The sequence below is a fragment of the Gavialis gangeticus genome, unplaced genomic scaffold (assembly GCF_001723915.1).
Source record: "Gavialis gangeticus isolate Ggan-Ray unplaced genomic scaffold, GavGan_comp1, whole genome shotgun sequence".
In the NCBI taxonomy this organism is placed as follows: domain Eukaryota; kingdom Metazoa; phylum Chordata; order Crocodylia; family Gavialidae; genus Gavialis; species Gavialis gangeticus.
In genome coordinates this window covers 18,474,836-18,497,313 of record NW_017729011.1, presented here as the reverse complement: position 1 = coordinate 18,497,313, position 22,478 = coordinate 18,474,836, and the positions used below count along the sequence as shown (strand labels likewise).

General features: G+C 52.2%; 1 protein-coding gene across 1 annotated transcript in view; it reads left to right on the top strand.

Annotated features, from left to right (window-relative positions):
- Window positions 1–207: 207 nt before the first annotated feature.
- Window positions 208–22,478, top strand: part of RALGDS (ral guanine nucleotide dissociation stimulator) — a 112,295-nt gene continuing 90,024 nt past the window's right edge. The window contains exon 1 of the mRNA XM_019510732.1: window positions 208–301. Within this exon, the coding sequence (XP_019366277.1) occupies window positions 275–301 (27 nt within the window). The 5' untranslated portion in view covers window positions 208–274. The remainder of the gene's footprint in view (window positions 302–22,478) is intronic.

The window sequence follows — 22,478 nt, the reverse complement described above, 5'->3', positions numbered from 1 at the left end:
AGCCCCGCTAGGTGCACGGGAGCCGGCAGACGATGCGGAGGGGACAGCCGGGCTCCTCCCGGGCTGCGGGCCCCGCGTCCAGGCTTGCAACCTGCGTGCCCTGACGAGGGAGCTGGGGAGGAGATCCCTGCCTGCCCGCCCGCCTTCCCAGCCATGGCTGTGGGGTGAGGGGCACTGGGCCACCCCCTCCCCTGCACCTGCGTCCTCCGGAGAGCGCTCGGATTAGCCCCCCACCCCTTTCTCGGCTGGACCCCACAGATGCTATGAGTGGGAGATGATGATGATGATGATTGACACCCAGGTGAGCGCTGCGTGCTGGCTTCCTATCTCCTGGTGCTGGCTGCTGTTGCAAGAGCGGGCATTGCTGGGGTGGGGGAGAAGGGCTTTTCTGGAGCCCCTGAACCCGGGGAGGTCGCCCGGGCCAGTGCTGGGCAAACCTGCGTCAAGTCTAAGCGGCGTGACGTGAGCCTGAGTTGTCCCCAAACTGTCTTGCCTCATGCTCTGACTTGGAGGAAATGTTTCACGCTTACTTATGGCAGGCTGACGTGCTTGTTAGGCTGCCTGCTGATAGCAGCTCACAGCCGAACCAGGCAAACAACTCTGCCTCCATAACCGCTGGAAGCCAGCGCCGGGGTTTTGAGCAGACCTGGGTTGGACCCGGTTGTAAGAGCCGCGCGTGTCGTGGTTCTCCAGCCCCTGTGTTGGGATCTGCGCCGGGGACAGTGAGCGGAGGAGGTTTGGCTTGCACTGTTGACACAGTAACAAGTCATTGTTAGTTGGAGCTTGGCACACGTGCTGAGTAAAGAGGGAGTCACCTTCCCAGGGGACTTCGGAGTCAGGGGCTGCAGCTGTTGGGCTCTGTGTGAAAGAACAAAGGGCCCCGCGGTTGCTGAAGGAGGTGGGTGGCTGGAAGGTGAAGGCACCGGCCAAAGCTTGGGACAAAGTCTATGCATGCGCGAGGGGCGCTGGCCGTTGCTGAGCTGAGTGGCTGGTCCGTGGCCAGCCAGATCCCAGACTGCCAAACCCCAGCTCTTGGATTAATGTGGGAAACACCTAGGGCCAAAGGCTGTGTGAAGGTGCCTACCCCCCTTTGTGAACTCCACAAGTCCCAAATGCTCTTCACCACCCAGCACACTTCTGTGGGGCCTGATCAAGGTGAAAAAGGGCACCGACCGAACAGAATCACAGGCCCTCAACTCCGGCGTTGGTATTTCTGGGGAAAGCAAGTTCAGGGAGGGAGGGCACAGGACTGGCCTTAATTATCAACTGGCCCTTTCCTTTGACCCTCTCCACCCACTGACTAATCCCTAAGAACTCGAGCTTTTGGATGGATGCCTGACCTGCACTTGCACCTGAGAGCCTGATTCTCCTCTCACCTGTGTGTGGCTGGAAAAGAGAAAAGAAATCCCCCAGAAAGTCAGGGCCCAGCGCCTGTCCCCTTCCTTTGCTATCTTGGTGGTTCCAGTTATGCAGTAATCTGTGTCCTTTTCATGGAGAGCTGCTAGGGATGCTGCTGGTTTCAGCTCCTCCATGTGTGGTGGAGTTGGGGGCTCAGTGCTGGAGAGTATGACAGGGTAGGGGTGACAGGTGTAAGCAAGGGCTGGCCCATGCGCCCCTGGACTGTGGCTGCCTTTCTAGGAGCTTGTCTGAGCTGGGAATCTGTGTCTTGTATGCAGCTCAGGTGAGGGCTTGCTGTGTCATCTTGAACCTGGGCAGAGTGCTGGATGCCTCTGTTTCCCCATCTGGGAAATGAGTATCTTAATACTCCCTTCCCTGCTGAGTCTGGGCCCAAATGAGCCAACCACCACGAGACCCTCTAATACAAAGGCACTGTAAGAAGTGTATGTCCGGTGCTGGCTTCAGCACAAGACCTGAGTTGCAGGCATTAAGCTATTGAATAGCTGTTAAGCAATTTAGACCTCAAAGCCTTACAAACAGCTTGTGTATTTTTTTTGGAGGGAGGCACTGCATATTAACTCTTCCTGATGTGGGTAAACTGAGGCACGCAGCTTGTTTGTAAACATAAGCTGACCCACAATAAGCGGCCTATCAGGTGACACCATCCAAGACTCGTAACTGGTCACTTGAGCTAATCTAAAGGTCCCATCCCCTTGCGAGACCGAAACTTCCTTGCTGTTGAAAAGGGACATGATCCATTGGGCAACCAGCCGATTTCCAAATCCCAGCTGAAAGGACATAGTTTTGAGCCCTGCAGCCGCTCCCCAGGCCCCACCCTGCCAATTCCTGCATCTGTCGAGCTGCGTTTTCCTGCCTCTGAAACGTCTCTCTCTCCCTGGTTGCTAGGTGCGAGTCCCACACAAACAACAGGGAGCGCTGACTGAGTGCTGTCACGTTCCCGAAGTAAATAACCTGAGCAACGAGGGAAGAATTTTGTTCTTTCTCTCGGGTCTGCTCGTGGGTGGTGGTTGGCACGACGCTCGGCAGAAGAAAATGTTCAGCACGGAGGTTGGATTTTAAAATGATGCTGCCCTTTGCGGTCTGACACCTGCCCTTGTCCCCAACTAGCAATTCACTATGCAAACCCCTTCGGTCAGGAGACGAACCGTTGGCTGCATCTCCTCTGGTGGCTGCATTTTATGGGCTTTTTGAGGGAGGAGAGCGATATTGCACTGACTGCTAGGAACAGGCTGAGCTGCTGATAACCACAGTGGTCTCAGGCCAATTTCCTTTGGTGCCTTTCAGTGTTGGTCTGAACTTGCAAAACTGAGCCTGAAGTGACTTGGATCCCAGAACTTGGCCTTCAGATGGTTTGGGGAGTGCTGTGGCAGTGGGTGCTTGCTATACAGGAGTCTGCTGACGTAGTCATGGAAGAAGCAGGCAGGGAAATAGTCTTTCCCAGCCAGGTTCAGCTGCTGCATCTCGCACTGTCACCTTCAAGCCTAAGTGTATGGGTCAGGGACCACAATGCCTCTTTATCATTGGTGTACCCCTCAGCTGGAGGGAGACAGCAAATCTTGAAGGCTGCAACGTTAGTCTGTGCTGTGGCTATGGTGACGGTTGATTTGCTAATGAACTGTAACCTACTTGGGTTTTGTCTCTGTTTCCTCCGCAAGGTCCCCTTGGGGTTGCGTCATAAAGCTGTGGCCTTCCCAGCATCTTTGGGTTTGTGTTTCTTGCTATTATTCAGAGTAATTCTCCTGTGCTTCTTGCATTAACACCTGGGAGTGTGACATTTGGATATAGTTGGGTAGAAGCATTCCCAGCCCTGTATAGTAGTTGTAAAGAAATATGCATTGACTATAGGCTCTAGTTGGGCTTCCACTACCTTCCCACTTTTATAGCAGGATTTCACCGAGGGGACACCAGCATGCTTTCCAGACTGTGTGCAGAGCAATTGAATTCACCTGAATTCAAGCCACTTGTAAAACTGGAGTTGCTAATGAGCTGAGGGAAGTGAGAGCAGGGGTTTGGAAAGGTGCCACAAGTCTACAGTGTAGTTCACTGAGGGTGCAAGGCAACTGAAATAAACCAAAGGTGATTTCTCTGGAAGTGGGGTGCAAAATGTATGCTTGCACATGATGCCCCAGGACTTGCCTGCCCTCTAGGAGCTGGTCTGGCTGCAGACACCTTTGTGCATGGCTGTGGCTGAATGGGAGCTGGCACTGTTTCCCCAGTCCGCTCTGCTCCCTTTGCCTTGCACTGGGGTAATGAACCCTGGGAAATCTCTTCATAAGCCTCACCCCTCTTTGGGCTTTGTGTCCCCCGCTCCTGAAATCTCTCTGCAGGTTTAGAGGAGTAGAAAAAGTAGGACACAAAAGTGGTGTCTAGCAGCAAGCAGATGAGCAGTTATTTGTCAGTCCCACCTTGAATGGCCATTTCCCCTGGCTAAGCAGGTGTGGTACATGGAAGGACTCTAGACAGATGGGAATAGCCTAGGTGACTCAGTGGGGTGCTTTTTGCTCTGCACTGATGTTGTATGAATGTGTCAGAGGGCAAAGAGGGCTCCTCTGGGTGCGGTGTAGTATTCCTTGACAACTTCTGGCTCCTGATCCTTTGAAAGCTTGTGGTTTGTACACGTGGATCAAGCTCCCCCTATCGCTTAAGGCTTTGCCTCTTGCAATATTATGTACGGCTCTTCTGGCCCAAGCTGATTTTTCTCTGGATGGTAACAGCTACCATGGTGGGGGCTGGATCATGCAACCCTCTTAGACCCAAACGTGTCCCCTCTTCTCCAGTACTATCTGAAAGGCAAGAGGTAACATGAGCAGGTGTGCCTCGTCTCCATGAATGACCCACAGTTTCCAACTAACCCTGTTCATCCCGTTAATGAGCCTGACTACCCAGCAGGTGGCACCCTTGGTTTCTTTACCGAATATCGGCTGCTCCTGTTTCCTGATCATCCATGAAGGCTGGAGCTGAGCTTGGTGGACCCTGGTCTCTGCCCTGATGGCAACTGGAAAGCCTGAGTCTACCCAGAGGGGAAGCCTGATTTTGCCGGGGAAGGACTCAAGGGAACTGCTTCTCTCTTTAATTCCTTGCTCCTTGAACAGGAGACTTGCTTTGTCGCAGATGGAGGTGATGAGCATATGTATGTCCGGCCATATTCTCAGTGATGTGTTGAGATGCCCATCCGGGCTTGCCAGGATGGCTCTCTGTGATGAGCTGCAGTCTGCATTAGCACATCTGCAGTTTGGGTTTGTTTGCTAGCATCTTATTGCAAATTCAGTTATGCTCGGGGGTTACTTGTTCTCCTCTTGTGGAAAACTCAGCCTAAGTATTTATTGGAGGCACAATGGGAATGGTGACCCATAGCCTCTTGGAGGGTAATAACTAATACAAGGCTGTATTTATTGAGGCAGGAGGTTTCCTTGCCCATAGCTTTTCCTTTGCAGATGCAAGTTGTAGTCTCAGTCTTGCCACTGATCTGCCATGTGAGCTCAATAGCTCTGCACCTCAATCTCCCCACCTGGAAAATGGGTATAATGACCTTTCTTCATAAAGTCAATTGAATAGGTTTGCAATCTGCTTGTTAGTACTTTCCATGCCAAAATGCCACTGAGTGCTCAGTAAAGTAGGTGTGGGAATTGCTCAGCCCAGCACAACAGTGCAGCAGCCTCTCAGATGTGACCTGGTAACCACTGACTGCCTAAGCAGTGTGGAAGTTCAGGACAGGAAATGAATAAGAATCCTGCTTCCAGCTGAAACTGCAAGGATGATTTAAGTAGGTGTTTAAGGTCCAACATTGACCTACATTGGAGTTGAGCTGGGATGCTGGCGCCCAAGATGTGTGAGAGAGAAAGGAGGAATGCAGGCCAGACCCAATGGAGTCAGAATTAAGCTAGGAAATTCCTGCCCCAGGTGTCTTAGTTCAGTAATGAAGGACCTTTTCAGTACTTTTGGCTTGGTTTAGTTTTGTTTTTCCCTGCCTCAAGTGTTCACGTAGAATATTATGAAGCTGCCAACCAATGGGACGAACCCTGTTCCATGCACAGGAATTTAGGATAGTCAAAATCAGTACAAAGAGGGCAGCCCCGGGGGCTCATGACATCTCATTGCAAAGCCACTTTTCCTAAGAGCTTTTGCTTCCAACGTGGATGTTCAAAGTCCACTGAAACATTTTCCCTCCACTATCCTCTTCCTTATAACGATCCCCCATGCAGTAGATAAATGTATCTCCTTTGTTTTGTTATCCACATTTTATAGGTAATAAACTGAGGCACAGGCCGGCACAAGCTCAGCGAATGGGACAGCTGTAGAAATGAGGAGGCCTGTGAGTCATGGCTTTTAGTCCCTTGCTGTGACTACAGATGTTGTTAGAACCTGTAAATGGATGAAAATGGAATGGGCAAGAGTGAGGATACCCCCTTGAGTCCCTCTGACACCCAGAACAAACGGATGTGGTATATTCATGATCACCTGGGCTAATTATAGAGAGGATGCATGGAACTCCCTGTTAAAAATAACGGTGCGTGTGTGTGTGTGTGTGTGTGTGTGTGTGTGTGTGTGTCAGTGTCACATGCGCACAGACAATTGCAAGTTGACTGGAGATGACTGTGCTGCAGGGGTGTCTCTTCTTTACAATGCTCTGTTTGTCTGCTGTCATCATCAAAAGCTGTTATGGGGTATTAGCCTTGGATACTATCGTGCTCTTGTTTGTGTGGAGGGAAGAGCTCATGTTAGAGACCCAGAGGTTAATCCAGGTGACTGCAGGAGAGACGGAGATTAGGGTTCCCTGGTGATGACGATTGGATTGTGGCATTGGGTAAGGATCTTAGTTGACACTGGCCCTACTGTCTTGGGCACTGCATGGATGCATAGTGGGAACTTGTCCATGCCTTACGAAGCTTGCAGTCTGAGAAGAAGCAGCACGGGAGTGGGGAAAGAAAGTTGAGTCCCAAGGCTTTAGTGGCATGTCTAAAGTCTCGGAGCAGGTTAGTGGAAGAGCTGGGAATGAAAACCAGGTCTTCTGGGGTCACTAGACAGTATTGCCTGGAAGAAAATTGATCTAACCTAAAAAGTGACTCAGAATCTCAGGATGAAGAGGCTCCTCAAGCTATGAGGAGGATGTCAAGTGCAAATGTGCCCACGCACTCACTCATGCACACACATATGTGGTTGACTTTCAACAGAGGCTGCTGTGAGGATAAACAGCTGCTGGCCATTAAAGGATCCAACATCTAGATCCATCTTGGGTGGTAACATTCCTCAGTCCTTGCTGCTGCCTTTGAGCCATCTTTGGCATGGTGGTAGTGGACAGGCTAGCCAGGATTGAACTGGTCCAGTTCCAGTCTGTATTGACGACTGGTTCATCAGGCCTGTGCTGCGACTGCTGATGTGCTTGCTGCCTGGGGATCTGCACTGGTATTTGAGTAACTTCTACGGGCTCCATTTGCTCATAAAGCAGTCTGGGATGCTGGTGTCTTAATTGTGCTAAGAATGCATGTTGCCTTTAGGAGCTAGCCTTCTAACATCTCTGGCACTGGCTTTCTCTTTATCCGGTGTTCTGTATCGCTTCTTGCTTTTTGTTTCCCTGTGTTGCATGTTTTGGCCACTGGTCAAAGAAAATATTTGGAGATACAAGCTGACGTCACGGGATGCTTGGTGACTGCGTGTCACTGGATCAAAAACTTCTGGGGCAAAGCTCCTCCTCTCTGGAGGCTTAGAAGGGACAGGGAGAGTTCATCCATCCTGGAGGCCCCTTGACAGACTGATGTTCTCCAGTGCCTCCTCTTGCTTGTCTCCTTGGGACATGGTTGAGCTTGCCAAGCTGAGCTGGAGAGAGCTATGCTAGTCCTGCAACCACCTCTGATCATGCATGTGGCTCTTCTCTGGACTCTCTCAAGCTTCTCCACATCCTTTTTGAATTGTGGGGCCCAAAACTGGATGCAGTACTCCAGCTGTGGCCTCACCAAGGCTGAGTACAAGGGGAGAATGATGTCCCGGGACTTGCTTGAGAAGCATCTATGGATACAAGCCAGCGTTTTTGTCGCTTTACTAGCTGCAGCATCACATTGCAGGCTCATGTTCATTTTGTGGTCAATGATGACCCCCAAGTCTTTCTTCTGTAGTGCTAGCCAGCATAGCACTGCCGAGCCTATAAGGATGCTGCAGGTTTTTCCTCCCAAGGTGGAGAGCCTTGCATTTTTTGGTGTTAAACACCATCAAGTTCTCATCTGTCCATTTGCTGAGCCTGTCCAAGTCATCCTGGATCGCCCTCCTATCTTCAGAAGTGGATGTTTTGCCCCAGAGTTTAGTGTCATTGGTGAACTTGGCCAGTCCGCTCCTGACTCCAATGTCCACATCATTAATGAAGATGTTGAACAATCTGGGTCCAAGGACAGAGCCTTGGGGGACCCCACTGGTCACAGGGCACCATGACACTTGACTTCTGTCAACCACCACCCTCTGGGTCTGACCACAGAGCCAATTTCCCAGCCAGTGGATTGTGGTGGACCCAAGGCCACAATTGCCCAGTTTCTCCAAGAGGTGATCATGGGATACCAGATGGAAGGCTTTTTTGAAGTCAAGATATATGACATCAATCTCTTTTCCCTTGTCCAGGTGATAGGTCACCTGGTCGTAAAGAGAAATGAGATTGGTCAAGCAAGACCTTCCTGCAGCAAACCCATGCTGGCTATCCCTCAGGATGTTGGTGTCAGCCAGTCCATTAAGGATGGCCTCTTCAATAAACTTTTTTCTAAGATCTTCCCCGGGATAGAAGTCAGGCTTTATCTCTTTTCAGCCAAGTGCCCCCATTCCCTTTGCCTCAGCTAAACATCTGCCTATCTTGGAGGCAAGGAGCCAACTCTCTAAGGCTGCAGCTGATGCAAAAGAAACTTGCCAAGCCATCATGCAAAAGGAGAATGGGTAGGGCTGGGATAGACCCTGGAGGGAAATTTTGGGCTCTTGTGTGAGTGGGGGGATCATGTAGGACCCTTGTGTTGGGCACTTGGCTTTGCCTCCCTCTCTTGGGAGATTCCCTGTTGCGTGTTTATTGGAGTGGCAGGAGGCTGTGAGCATTGGCAGCCCCCGTACAGTGGGTGCTATGCCTGCGGGCCCTGGCTTCCATCTTCCCCTTGCTACAGTGAGGAGTGCTGGCAGGAGTCCATGCCCATGTAAATAACAGTGACAGTAATTTGGAAGTGAACCCACTGTTGTGAACTGGTTAGAGGCTGGTGCGACGCGAGCTGTCTCCTTCCCCGAGAGCAGGAAATAGCCTATCCAGGGGATCTGCTGTAACGCAGCAGGTAACACCATCACCCCTGGAAACAAGGCTCTGAATTATGAGTGAACAGGAATTTGGCTGACTCCTTGGCCTCTGTCTAGTTCCTATAGGAAAAAGCTATGTTTGACAGTCGGTGCTCAGGGCCAGGACAGCGGAGGTGTTAAACATGAGGACAGAGGTGCCTCAGTAGAGAAGGGAGTCCCAGGGCTGCAATAGCGGCAGGAACAGATCCCTTGGCAGGGCTCCCAACCCTGGAAGAAATGGGAATGCTCCGGGTTGACTCTGAGGAGCATTGGCAGAGCACGGTGTAAGGGGCACGGGGGGTGTAGCAGGGGTGCGGGAAGCTGCAGGTCCACGTTGGGAACATCACGGTACAAGGGACTTCCTGGGCTATGACATCTAGTCCACTTGCTGTCTGGCAGCCATTTGTCAAAGATTCCTAAAAATCATCACTTCAAACCTTCACACACCAGGCACCAAACTGGTCATCAAGAACACCCTACAGCATGCCACATCTTGCCATGTCAGTGGGGGAATCATAGTTAGTTAATATACGCTCAAAGGATCCTAAGAAGAGGACTGTACCCCCCTTCGTGAATATTGGTCATCAGCTTGGCAGGAGGACCCTCTGGCCAAGTTCCTGGCAGAAGCATCAATGTACTCAAGTCAAAACCCCCAGGCTTAGCTGTGGTCAATGTCTAATGCTTCAAAGAGAGACCAGGGGGAATAAAAGCCAAAAAAGCATTTGAGAGGGGTAAACATTTCTTCTTTCCTGGATCCTGCAGGCAAGCAGGAAAAGGTCTGAAGTATGGGATGGCCAGGCACCTGCCATGCTGCACAAGTTACCTCTCCTGAGGTGCACTGGGAGAGCCTGGGGACTTCAGGGTTGGAAGAGAGGGGGCTGTGAACAGAACCGTGGCCTTGCAGCTGTGAGAGCACGAAGGGACCACCTTCACGTGGCATGACTGGGCAAGGCTGTGCTTGTCTTGGCCAGGGGCACGTTACAAAGGAAGTGGAAGAGAGTGCAGATCAACAGATACCATCAGGTGGAAGATGGGGTGAATGTCAGCTGGGTTTAAAAGTCCTGGCTAGCAGGGAGCCCACCTCTGCAGCAGCCTCTCAGGTGGCCTCAGTACCCCAGCAGGTGTGAAGCCCCACATCAGCGTGGCTCGAGAGCTTCCAGCCCTGGGAGCTGCAGAGAACGTGACCTTGTTTTGGTCCGTCTTGCTCAGACGAGTGCTTTGGAGCTGCATTCGGCTTGGAGGGGCCTGTTTTGCTTGGCAGGAATTGAAAGTCCCAGCAGACCTCAAAAAACACCCCCTCATCATTTCCATAGTGACGAGGAAGAAGTTCCTGGCAGCTGCGCCGTCCTCTGTGGCAGAGAAATAATAAGGCTGGGCTGTGCAGCGCTTGGGTTTAACCCAGTTCCTGCGGCTCTCGGTCCCCATCGGGGCACAGGCAGGGAGAGGAGGTGCTTGGCCTCAGGGCCCAGGAATGGCCAGAGACTTGCGTGGTCTGGGGGCTTCTGGCTCACGGGCCTTGGCAGCCATGTGCACCGCCTGCCATGGGACAGCCCTGTATCCGTAGACCAGGTTGAAATGCAAAGGATGCCCCATGGAGGTGGACTGTGCCTGGTCCCTCGCTCCATCAGGAGCTAGCAGGAATGACTGGAATGCTGAGTCCTCTGGCATCTCTGCGGGGCGTAGGAAGACCAACCTACTCTGTATTCATAATGCACGCTGAAAAGTATTCAGCATGGCTTTTTCCCAGAGGAAGTGAATAACTAAAGGGGAAAAAATCCAGTGGATGCTTTCCAGAGGGCGGACGTGTTTATTTCCATTGAGGAAAATGTGGGTTTTGGTTCAAGTGAGCCTAAAATCCCTCCTCCTCGGGCCCTGAACCTTCTGGTCTCCGTCGTCGTGCTGTCACAGCCTGAAAGCGGCAGCGGGGGCTCGGCGGGGAGCGCTCGCCGCTTCTGGCAGTGCGGTCCAAAAGGGAAGGTGCGACGCTTGAAGGGCTGCTGCTGCTGGGAAAACACATCCATCTCACTTGCTGATTTCCTGCAGCTACTAAAACATCTTCAGATGGCACCTGGTGAAGGAGCTGGGCATTCGCCCCAGTGTGTTAGGCAAATCTCAAGTGTTGCCTTTTACCTAGCAACCCTTCTTGTTAATTGGCTTGTAAGCAGGGTCCCAGCATCCCGGTCCCTCCAGTTCTTTTTTTTGGGTGCAGCAGCAGAGGCAGTGGCTTTACCTGTCCATGGTCCCCTTTCTTTTGGAGTTGACCTACGTGAAATCCCCAGACTTTGACATCTGGCTTTGTCCCAGCTTGGGAGGAAAAGTTAGGTCTGGAATTTTCATTTACAAAATTTAAATGTTCTGGAATATATATCTTTTCCTCTCTTCTTAAAGCACTTCTATTTCCTGTCGGAAGCATTAATGCAATGTATACTGTCCTGCGAAATGACCGAGTCTTAGTCAAATCAGCATTTTCGGATGGAGCAAGTATGTCAGCAGTTCTCCTTGAGTCTCTGCAAAGTGGCTGTGTTTCAGAGCCGGGTGAACCAAGCCAGTTCCACTGCACGACCAAGAGCCCAGTCCTCCCAACTCGTGCGCGTGCGAGTTGCGTGTACTCAAGCCTAGAGCTGTGCTCACACAGTTAGGGCCATTGTTTGAGTTTGGTGTCATGTGGCAGTAGCTTTATCCCTGGCGATAGCAAAAGGTGCTCCAAGAATCGGGTGCTGGTGTATACTGAATCCCTGTGGGAGAGCAGAAGGCTGCAGCACTAGGAAATGGCTGCAGACTGCGAAGAAGCAGGAAGTGCTAGAGGTGTTACTCTGTACAGGGTTGGGCTCCACATTTGAAATCTCATAATCATTTATTCCCAAGGTGCCCTGTACCTCTTTAATGACTAACTGTCTTATAGCCTTTTGAAGCATACATTCCCTGGGCCTGGTATGTGCCAAAAGTGGCCTGGGCTGTCAGCGGAGAGTGATCCAGAGGCCTGGAAACGTGTCTGAGGAGAGGCCACGCTTCTTGAGGTTACAAAAGACCCTGGGATGTGTTCCACCTTAGACTTCACCCAGGTTTGGAAAAGCAAATGCTCCCGGTTCTGTGGCTGGGGCACCTTGTGCTACTTGCATCACCCCCTTCACTCAGCCCCCATCCCAGTGCTCTTTGGAAGGCTGCTTGGCTAATAGGATTATAAACCTTTCATGGCATTAGACAACAGTAATCAATGCTCAACGCCTGCGGCTGAGCTTTGTAGCCGACACTAAGTGCAGCCGGTAGATGGCCCCAAGCCTCAATCCTACTCTTTACCCAGGCAGGGTTAGGGAAAACCCAGAGTGGAGAGTACCAGCTGGGGGTGGGGGCGGAAGCATGAGGTTAAAGGGGGCTTTTTGGAGTGTGTCTTTCCCTTAACACGCAGGGCTTGGGTTGAAACTTAAGTAGGAGTTTGTCCTGTCTGCAGAGCAGGTTGTATGTACCTATGGAGTCTTTCCCTGAGCTGGTGCTCCCCAGTGCCTGGGCATAAGTCTCTTGCTTGGTGCTGTCCTCCGTAGACCGGACTCCCAGATGCAATAGCTCTGATTTAGCTGCACATTCCCAGCCCTGCCCAGCGTGCAGTTCACCAGCCCCTGCTCCTGGCAACAAGTGCCGTCCACATGGTCTCGGTGCTCAGGGGGCTTCCGTTCTGTACAGTCCCTGTTGCTGCAGCGGCTTCCTCCTGCGGCACTGAGTCCAGCAAAACATGACATCTCTTCCTGTTGTCATGGGGAAGGTGGATTTCCTCCCCTTCAAGCCTAGCAAATGAGCTGTGATATCCCATCTTGCTGCCGAGCCAGGAAGTCTTTCCCTTCCCTTTGCTATTTGCGCCTGCTAGTGCCATCACTGACCTGGGCTAGTTGACAAAAACCCACCGAGTGTTGAATGCGTGAGCAGCTGCAGACCTGGCATATGACAGAAGCCAGGCAGTGAACCAAGCTCCTTGGTGGCAGGCTGCGTTACTGTACCCCAGCGGAGGCCAGGCCTGGGAGGAATGAGATTTGACACCAGCTGTCAAGGAGGTCAGGGAAGGACCTCTGAAGGAGCTGGACCATATCCATTATAGCAAACAGTCCTCTGGCTCTTTGGATTCCTGCTCTTATATATGCTTTCCCCTCCCTTCTACCACCGCCCTCCTGGGGAGTGCAGGGATGAAACCGGGCTGTGTGGGGAGAGGAAGGGATATGAACTGCAATAGCCCGTTCCCTCCTGATCACTGGATGTGGCTGAGCCAACTTGGAAAGGGAGAAGTTTGCAAAAGGGATCAGCTTCCCACGCAGTGGAGGAAAAGGCTCTGGCAACAGTGGGCAAAATGGGAGGGCGGGAGCTGGTAAAAAGCTGTGTTTCTAGTATGCCGGGAAGCAATGTCACAAAAAGATCAACGTTTGCTATTTGTATAGAGGCTTCGTGCCTGCTAGTGCCATCCCTGACCCGGGCTACTTAACAAAATCCCAGGAATCTGCCTGTGTAGTGAAGGTTTCCCATCTCCCTAGCCGAGACCAAACTCATAAGGAGCGCTGTCCGTGGAAGGGCAGACCTACACAGCAGGCACCAAAGTGGCATGGGATGGTCCTGGGGTTGGAAATGAGAGAGGTCTGGGGTTCATTCTGGATTCAGGCTTCCTGTGTGGCATGGGGCAAGCCTCAGGACTGCTGCAGCCCTGAACACACTTGCTGCCAGCACCTACTGCTCCCCCTGCTCTTTTTGCACACTTACCAGCCCCAGGAGTGAGGTGGCAAAGCTGCTACGTGACCCTGTTGCCACTTTCAGCTGTGCTGGAGACATGTCTCACAGTGGCCAGGGCTGTCCCCATGGGGCTTTACCATCTCCTTGCCAGGTTCAGCTCACGTGGGACCTGGTCAGAGGCAGCATTCTCAAGATCACTGAAGAAGCAGCTTAAAAATGCCCTTAATTTCTCCGTGCCTCAGTTCTCTGTGGGTGAAATCCCTCAGCACTTCCAGAGGGACATTATCTGCTCCTTTATTTACAGCCAGTTCCTGCAGGCAAGCAATGAGCCTACACATCATGCCTTTCATCAAGAAAAGAGTTTCTTCTCCCCTAAGTTGTGGGCAATAGCTAGAAAACAGGATGCAACGAATATGAGAGCTGAGGGTAATAAAGAAGAGCCCAGGTTGAGGTGTACATGCAGGACTATTTATTGATCCAGTTAGGAGAGGGTGCAGTTTGGGATTAGTTGGAGTCTCAAACTAAGGTTCAGTTTCTGCTATGCCACAGACTCCCTGCATGACCTGGGGCAAATTGTTCAGTCCCTTTGTGCCTCAGTTGGCCATCTGTGAAATGCTCTTGGGTGGTGCTGATATTGGCCTGCGGTCAGCTGGTGCATGTGAAGCACCAGGGCTGTGCAGGGGGGGCAAGTGAATAGAACTAGGAGGTCTGGGATGAAATATAAGAAAAGGCTGACTTAAACTGAATATCAGGGAAAGTCCTTCCAGGCAGGTGGGCTGGGCTGTCTGATGGCCTTAGGGTGGAATGGTAGCAGCCTCCCCATTTGGTCAGTTAGACTTAGCCTTGGAGAAAGTGCTGATGGGAACAACCCTGCCTTGGCTGGGGTGGAGAAAAAGGTCCTGTTCACTCTGCTGTAAGGAGAGGCCCAGGTAAACCCATTGTTCCCTGCCTGGTGCTCGGTTCCTGTGCACAGACACAGGTCTGCACTAGCGCATGCTCACACAGGTGCTGTGCGTGCAGACGAATGCCCTTGCCGTGCAACAGGTCGGACTGTGTTGTCCCAGCATGCTCTGTCACTTGGTATTCGGGGAGTGCTGCTGTGTTGGCAGGTGGAGTGAGCCCTCCAGAGAAATTCCAGTGGGTAACTGTGGCGATTGCAACAGGTTGCTGGCGTCCTCAGTTCCCCCTGCCCCAGGGCTCCTCTGAATGCTCCAGCAATCAAAAGCCAATGCCTTGTTTTGAGCCAAATAAGCTCTTGGGTCCCAGCCCCTCCTGCTGGGTAAGGGTGGACCAGTGCACATGCTTGTGTCTGCATTGTTCAGATCTGTGTTGGGGCTTCATCTCACTCAGCTCCTACCTGGGCCCCAGCAGGTTAGCTCACTGAATAGTAACAGTTTTATAGGCTGTCTTTAACCCTGCCATTGTTCCTGGCTTGCCCTGCTTTAATAACTCCCACTGTCCAGGGCCCAGGCAGCAGGCCACCACTTATGAGCTACTTACTGGCCCCTGTACTGGACATGCTTGGCCTCTTCACTAAGATCAAGTGAGACTGAGGGCATCTGAACCCCAAGCCCTCCAGGCCTGGGGCTTGCACATAACATGCCTGCTTGGATTTGAGGAGTATCTGAAGCCCCAGACGGATGGGTCTGGAAGGGAGGATGCTTGATTGGTGGTAGACGGCACAGACTCGATTGAACTCTGCTCAGTTGAATTTTGGAACTGATTTGGCCTTGAACAATTCAGAAAAGTTGGTGTGGGCCAAGCAAAGGACTGTGCCTTTATTCACCAGCTTGATACATGCAGCTGCATAATCTCTGCTCCTGACAGCTTTGGGGCTTGTGGCTCGGTTTTGCACCCATCACTTGGCCGTGCGTGTACATATGAGTGGGTTTGAGACTATCCACTCCTCTCCACATCTGCTGAGATCAAGGATGTTTCCTGGCTATGCCTAGTCTGAGCGTCCCCAGCCAGGGCAGGATGGTCTCAGTTGGCTAATCACTGTAGAGCCCCTGCTCTGCCTTGTCATCTACTACCTAGTGACCTGCACAAAAATATAATGGGAAATCTGATCCCAGGGCCTCTGATGGGGGTTGTGTTGTGCTGTTCATGCTTGTCCACATGCCATCACTAACAGTGCGTGGCTGAATGTGCATCTGAGTTCTCAGGACCCTCCTTCCTCATGAACAGTGCATGTGTGCGGGGGCACTGAACAAGAGATGGGAGACTATCTGTAAGCTGGCTGGAGGAGTGAATTTGTTGTGTGCTGCAGGTACCATACCATCCATTTGCTGCTGTTACCTGTTGCCTTGCCCATCTGGTGCCTCTAGGATGCTGCCGTCGGCTGGAGAAGAATCGAAAGTGGCACGAAGCTGGGGGGGCAGCTAGCAGAGCTGTAATGCCAAAGCATTCCTGTTTGGTTTGAGGCAGCGAGTGAATGAGGGTGCCCCTAGTCAGAGCCCGCGGAGCATGAGGCAAGGCCAGCGTGCCCAGCAGTGCTCCCGTGCTTAGACCTGTGCTGGGGGGTGCTATGCTAGGAGGAAAAGGCAGGCAGGCAGTGGGTGGTGGGGAGCGCTGACTGGCATCCCTCCTCCCCTCGGCTGGGCCGGATTAGTCATGACGCAGGGCCCTGGAATCCTGTTTATCCCTGGCCCCAGGAATGCTGCCTGCTCTTGATGGGGGATTCCTCTCTGACAGCTGCTGCCATATAACCCAGCGGGAATTGCCTGGGCGGGCATGTGCGCAGGGGAGGGAGCCAGGTCAGCCAGAGGGGACAGGTCAACTTGTCTGACCTAAATTCAGGCCTGCTGGAAAATGGCAGGTCTGGTGCCTTGGCTCGCATGCTCTAGGTCAGCGGTTCTCAACCCGGGGGTCGCAACCCAAAAGTGGGGCGCAAGAATATGTGAAAGGGTTGCAAACAAACCTTTTAAAAATGGATTTTCCTTTAAAGGAGAAAAATGTGGTATATTGTGACTTTTCGCTTGCAGGCTGGCAGAACTCCAGCCTGCAAGGGGCTGCTCGGGGCTCCCATGCTGGGGCCTGGGAATGGGGGGCAGCAGGTTGGGACTGAGGGGCACTAGGTCAGGACTGGCCATCAATGTTTACAAATGGGTGCTGGTACAAAAAAGTTGAGAACCGCTGGTCTAGGTCATGTTCGGACTGAGCAGAGAGGGGGGAGCCAGAACATGGTCTAGTGAAGAAACAGATCTGTGCTGGGCATAGGATGCCTTCTGCCAGCCCAGCCTTGGGACATGGGCTGATCCCTGCCACAGCGTACAGGCTGCCACATGGTGAAGAACTTGGAGGACTGGATTTACGGGTCATGAGGGGAAATCCTGGGTTTAAGTTCCAGGATGAGTAGGGGACTGGGAATATATGAGCTTGAGGGAGATTCATGAACCTTAGTGAAGGACCCTGACTCATCCAAGCTCTCTCTGGTTCTTGCCAGAGGACCAGACCTATCCTCCTGCACCAGTGGATGCAGCTGTGAGGGGCACCATCCTGCCTGCCAGGGGTTGTCTGTGCCAGACCTTGCACCCTGAGAGTGAAAGAGTAGGGGTTAATGCTGTCTCCAGTTAGCCCAGTCAACAGTATGCCAAAGAGCAGGCACCTTTGAGTGACCTGAGCAGACAGCTGATTTCCAGGTCAACACAAAGGTTGTTCATTTCCAGCTCCTCCCTTGACTGCCGACTGCACCTTTAGTGTCTCGGTGAGCCAAAAGCAATCATGGGCATGCCTGGGCCAGGCTAGACAGTCTCCTCAGGGGATGTGGGCAAAGTGCCAGGCGTGGAAGGGAAAACATACCTGTGCCTCCCTGCTGATGGCTGATAATAAAGGGACACACCTGATGTCTCAGCCGGGGTCCCACCAACCATGTCTGGAGGCCATTGCTCATTGAGAGCATCCCTACTCAGGCAGGCCTGTGCGGGATGAAGATCCCATGTTTGTGACGGTGCTGGGAATATAACCGCAAATCCAGGGGATGTTAGGTAGAGTTGAGTCTTATGCAGAGAAGGTTCAAGCCAAGAGAGGTAACAAAGGCCGGTTCCTACATATGTGATGTGGCCACGTGGTGCCCCTTTGGAGCCGTGTCCACTGCATGGGCTTGACAAAAATCCTACCCTCTCTCAAGAGGCCTCTTCATGCTTCTGCCTGTGCCTGAGGCTTTAGGAGGGTTCTGGTTCCCCACGAGGCTTTTAGGTTTAGGGAGCAAGCAGGAGTGATGGGGTGGGTAGCTGGACTCATCATGGAGGGTGCAATGCCTACAAGAGCATGCACATGATCATCATGTGGTTAAGTGGGTTTTGGCAGGTGCATCTGCCATAGCATGTGTATGTCCAGCAGGCCATATTCAGGCATATGGCAGGCTCTGAGCGAGTGGATGGTTGGAGTGGGATGTGTGTGTCCATAGTGTAGGTGAGCATGTGTGCTGTGCTGTACGACAGACTTCTGAGACGGATGTTGGGTACAGCCTGAATTGCATGCCCCCAACCTGAAGGCACTCTATGGGTGCACCCACAGGCCAAATGTGTCCAGCAGAAATAGGGAGCCGGTTGCAGAAATGCAGATTGCAAGCTCATCAGAAACCAGGTTGGGTTTTTTTCCCCCTTTGGAAATTCAATAAACTCTGTAGCCATAGCAACCCCGAGTCACAATCCTCCCTCCCTCCTTGCTTGATGAAATACACACCGTGACAGCTCAATATTACCAGCTCCTGGGGGATTTATTTCAGCAGGATAAAGCCCTTTAGTGTTGAATAAGGCAGTTGGATAGCAAGCAGGAGAGCCTCTTGCCCCCCACCCCCTTGCTGGTGAATGAAAATGTGCTTAAAAGCAGAAATGAGGCCTATATATACCGGGCATTCCCTCCTCCTGCAGGGACGGAGGCAATCCCTCTGCCAGCTTAGTGTTATTTTGAAATCCCCCCCGACAAAAACAGGCTGCTGGAGATATGTCTGTGTCTGCTTTTTGGTCCCTATGTTAAAGTGTTGTTGCATATGCCTGTTTCCATGGAGACAGAGCCCAGCTCTGCCATTTCCTAGATACCCATTTGATTGATGGAAAGCAAAACCAACAACTCATTTTCTGCTTGGGATTAAGTCATGACAATGACTGGGACCTCTGCTGTGTTGGGGACCTGCTGTGAAATTCCAGGCCCCACGGGAGCTTAAAAATGGAAATACATCAAGTGTTCAAGGCGTGGAGGAATCCTGAGCAAACTAATTGGTTTCCCCTCTTAATGCTCATTAGCTGTTCAGCTGGCATTGATAATTGTTGCTCTGTACCTATTAAGAGCCTGGTTAGTACTTCCTAAGGTCTTGATTACAAATTAATTTTGTGTGTAGGCCTATTCTGGGGAGCCGGGGAGTTGGCCTGGTGCAGGAAGCTGTGTCTGAATGACAATGTAGGGCAGCAGAAGGCACCTTACTGCTAGAGACAGAGGTGGCCAGAGGTGAGGGGTGAAGACCTTTTGGGTATGAGCAAGGGTGATGTTTTTCAAAAGCATGTCTTAGCCACTTGGCACTGACAGCAATGGGACTTGTACTCCTAAGTTATTTGTAGCCAGGTTTACAAGGTGTAGGGGTGCCTATTTTATAGACATTAGGGCTGGAAGGGACCCCATGAGATCACCGGGTCCAGCCCCCTGCCTAAGGGGAGGAAGTCAGCTGGGCTCAGATCCCCCCCCAGCAAGGTGAGCATCTGAACGTTTATTAAAGGCATCCAAAGTAGGCGCTTGCACCACTTCCGGAGGCAGTCTATTCCAGACTCTGGAGACTCGGACGGTAAAGGTTTCCTTACATCCAGTCTAAAATGGTCTTCCAGCAGTTTGTGACTGTTAGACTTTGTCTTCCCTTAGGGTGCCCTGGTGAACAGACGTTCTCCCAGGTCCTGATGCACACCCCTGATGTACTCATAGGTTGCCACCAAGTCGCCCCTGAACTTTCGCTTCTCTAGGCTGAAGAGTCCCATGGCTCTCAGCCTCTCCTCATAAGGCCTGTTCTCTTGACCTCTAATCATGCGTGTGGTTCTCCTCTGGACTCTCTCAAGCTCTCTGATGGACACCCAGCAGGACTTCCAAAAGCACCACTCCAATGGCAGCACAGTGGAAGCTAGAGATTTTTCTAAATCCCACTAGGCGCCTGTCTTGCCCTTTGACTCTTTTGTAATTTTAACTTGGGGCAATTCTTTAGCTATGCCACCAGGTTCAGAGTTCCCCCCTCCGCATTACTGGTGTGTACGAGGGGGATGAAGTCTCTTCATTCATCACGCTGCTTCACTTCCTTGCCACATTGCCATCCGCTTTGGACAGTGAAAACAACCAGGTCAGTTCTGCGTTTTCTCATCCGTGGCACATGCTCCTGTCCAGGCAGGATGCTGCCATGTTTGAGTCTTAGACAAAAGTGGGAGCTGCAGTTTCCTTTGAAAAACAAGCCTTCCATTGTCTTGGAGAGATTTCTTTAACTTTATGGAAGCCTTTGATGTTGTATTTTTGCTGGGGCTAGATAGTGAGAGCCTTCTGCAGGCCAGACTTTCCTGAGAAGCCAACTTGAGTGAGCCCTTGTCCAGTTGGGACATCTTGGCCACCTGGTACATCTGTGCCATGTCTTTGCAAACAGTGTCTATGCTAAAGGTTCACATCCTCATGGCTGCACTGGTGGCCAAATTCTTAAGGGCAAAGCTTAAGGCCCTTCTTGTTTACAAGTCTCATTTTGGTGCTCCAAATTGAACTGGAGCAGTGTAATCATCACGGTGCAGTCGCTTGGTTACGCTCTGTCTGGATCTACTAGGACATCCTCTACAAAGCTGACAACCCAAACCCATATTCCTTGCAAATTGTAGGAGGTGGTGACTGTTCTGCCTTGGGAGGGGTGCAGAGCTGTTCTGTTTCTGCAAGGCATTATGCCTTAAGGAGGTCCCTTGCCCCTCTGTGAGCACTGAGGCTTGTAAGGGTAACACTTTGTGTTTGGTACATGGCTGGGGCTGGTGTGATCCAGATGGTGATGCCTGCTTTAAGCCATACCATAGTTCTCCAAAGAATCCGCTTCAGATTTGACTCTGACCCCTGTGCATGCTGAGCTCCTCAGTCCCATAGGTAGGCTCATGTAAACTTATAGTCCTGTCACTCTGCTGTTGACTCCCAGGGCCCTGATTTAAGGAGCTCTCAGGGACACTGGGTTGGCATGAGGGTGGGAATCTGTCATGGGCAGGAATTGCCAGCTACTGTCCAGTGGCAAGGAGCTGGACACCAGGGAGTGCCACAGGATCACAGTGCCAGGATGGGAAAGTGCATGAAAAATGGCTGAGAGTCCCATTGCTGGGCTTGCCTGGCGTCTCCCTGGCAGAAGAGACCCCTCCCCTTCAAGTCCCTTTCCACCACACCAGTGGCCACAGGGTCCCTGGGTCTCCTGCTCCAAGCTCTTCTGTTTTATTTGGGAGCAGCCTCCCCCTTGGCCTTGTCCTGGGGACTTTTGCTCTTGACATTGTGTTTTCCTTTCCAGCTCTCTTGCGTGACTGCTGACTTTTTCCAGGGAGGTTATTTCCTCTCTGGCATCTTTATGGCTGCTTGGCCAGGAGGTCATGGAGCCCTGGAGCAGAGGCTGGCCCTTTGCCAGTAACATGCTGGCTCAGAGGTGATACCCTCTGACGTATCTCCCTTTCTGCAGCCATCTGGGGCTGGGGAAAAGTTGGTCAGATGCATCCAGCCAGCAGACAGGACTCTTTTTCTTTCCAGATTGACACTTGCTTAATGGCTCCATCTCGGTTCCCATGGGAAAGAGCAGAGGCTGGAAGTGCAGGAGGAAAGAACTGAGAGTTTTTGGGCACTGTTGCTCTACTTAGAGCATATTGATACTTCCTCAAGCCAAGGTGCCCATTGTAGCCCAGGGACTAGGGTGACTTGGCCTGTGTCCAGGCCTGTTCCAAAAGGCTCATCTGAGGCCATGAGTACATCTGCAGTGCAGCACCAGCATGTCCAGGAGGGATGCATTTGAGTATGGTCAGTCTTTCCTGCCGTTTGCACGTGCCAAGCCCAGACATGCACCAGGGAGGCTCTGGGCTTGGCATGTGTGATCAGGGGCAGGTTGGAGAAGGGATTTTGGGGAGGGAGGGGGGTGGAAAGGGGAGCTCCCTGCTGGGGCATGCTACTGTTATGGTGTAGATGTACCCTGGGAGCCTGGGCATGGCTCTATGCACACCGAGTCATGCTGTGAGGGAGCTGGCACTTGGCCTGTGTGGTGCTGGAGTGACTGGGTGGAGCACATCTCACCTGTGCTCATGGCATGGCACAGAGGCCGTGTAGACAAACACCTCAAGGATCTTGGTGCTTGACCCTGCAGCACTTTTCCTTCTGCAGATGCTGTTTCTGCCATCAGCTAAGCACCCTGATTCCTTGTAGATCCAGGAGGGCCCGATAGGGAAGCAGAGCTGTGCCCATGTACTTGATCCTGAAAAGTTGCCCGAGAGCTGCACCATGCTCCCCTGTTGGCTATTGTAGGGTGGAATAGGTCAGTGGGACTTAGGGAGAACAGCCAGGAAGCAGTTAGCCCTGCCATCAAGTGAGGGGGACCTGCTGAGGTCCTGCCTGGGAGGTCTGAGAAACACCCAGAATAGGAGTGAAAGAAAGGAGGGACCCTGGAGCTTTTTGGAGAATGAATTTAACCAGCAAGGGTGCAGGCAGGACTAGGGCACGGCTGCTTGTTGGGGCCCAGCCAGGTGAGGAAGTGCTTGGCTTGCATGGGCTTTGTGGGGTAGGAGTGAAGCAGAGCCAGGGTTTGAACTTGGGTCCTGTGAGGTGAGCCTAACACCCTGCCCCAGGCGTCTGCTCCTCAAGTCTGCAACTTGATCTCTAACCAGAGGGGAAGGGAAGCAAAGACCCCCTTAAACAGTCCTATAAAGAGAAATCCAGTCTGGCTTGAGCTGCTGAGCAAGGAGGTGCCTGTTTCACCCTGCTGTACAGCTCTGTGCATCCCTACCTGGGTCCATCCTAGGAGCTGGGAAGGCCACGTCTCCTGACTTTGATTGCAGCAGACACTGGCCCTGCGGAGGCTTAACGGGGAGGGCCTGGCA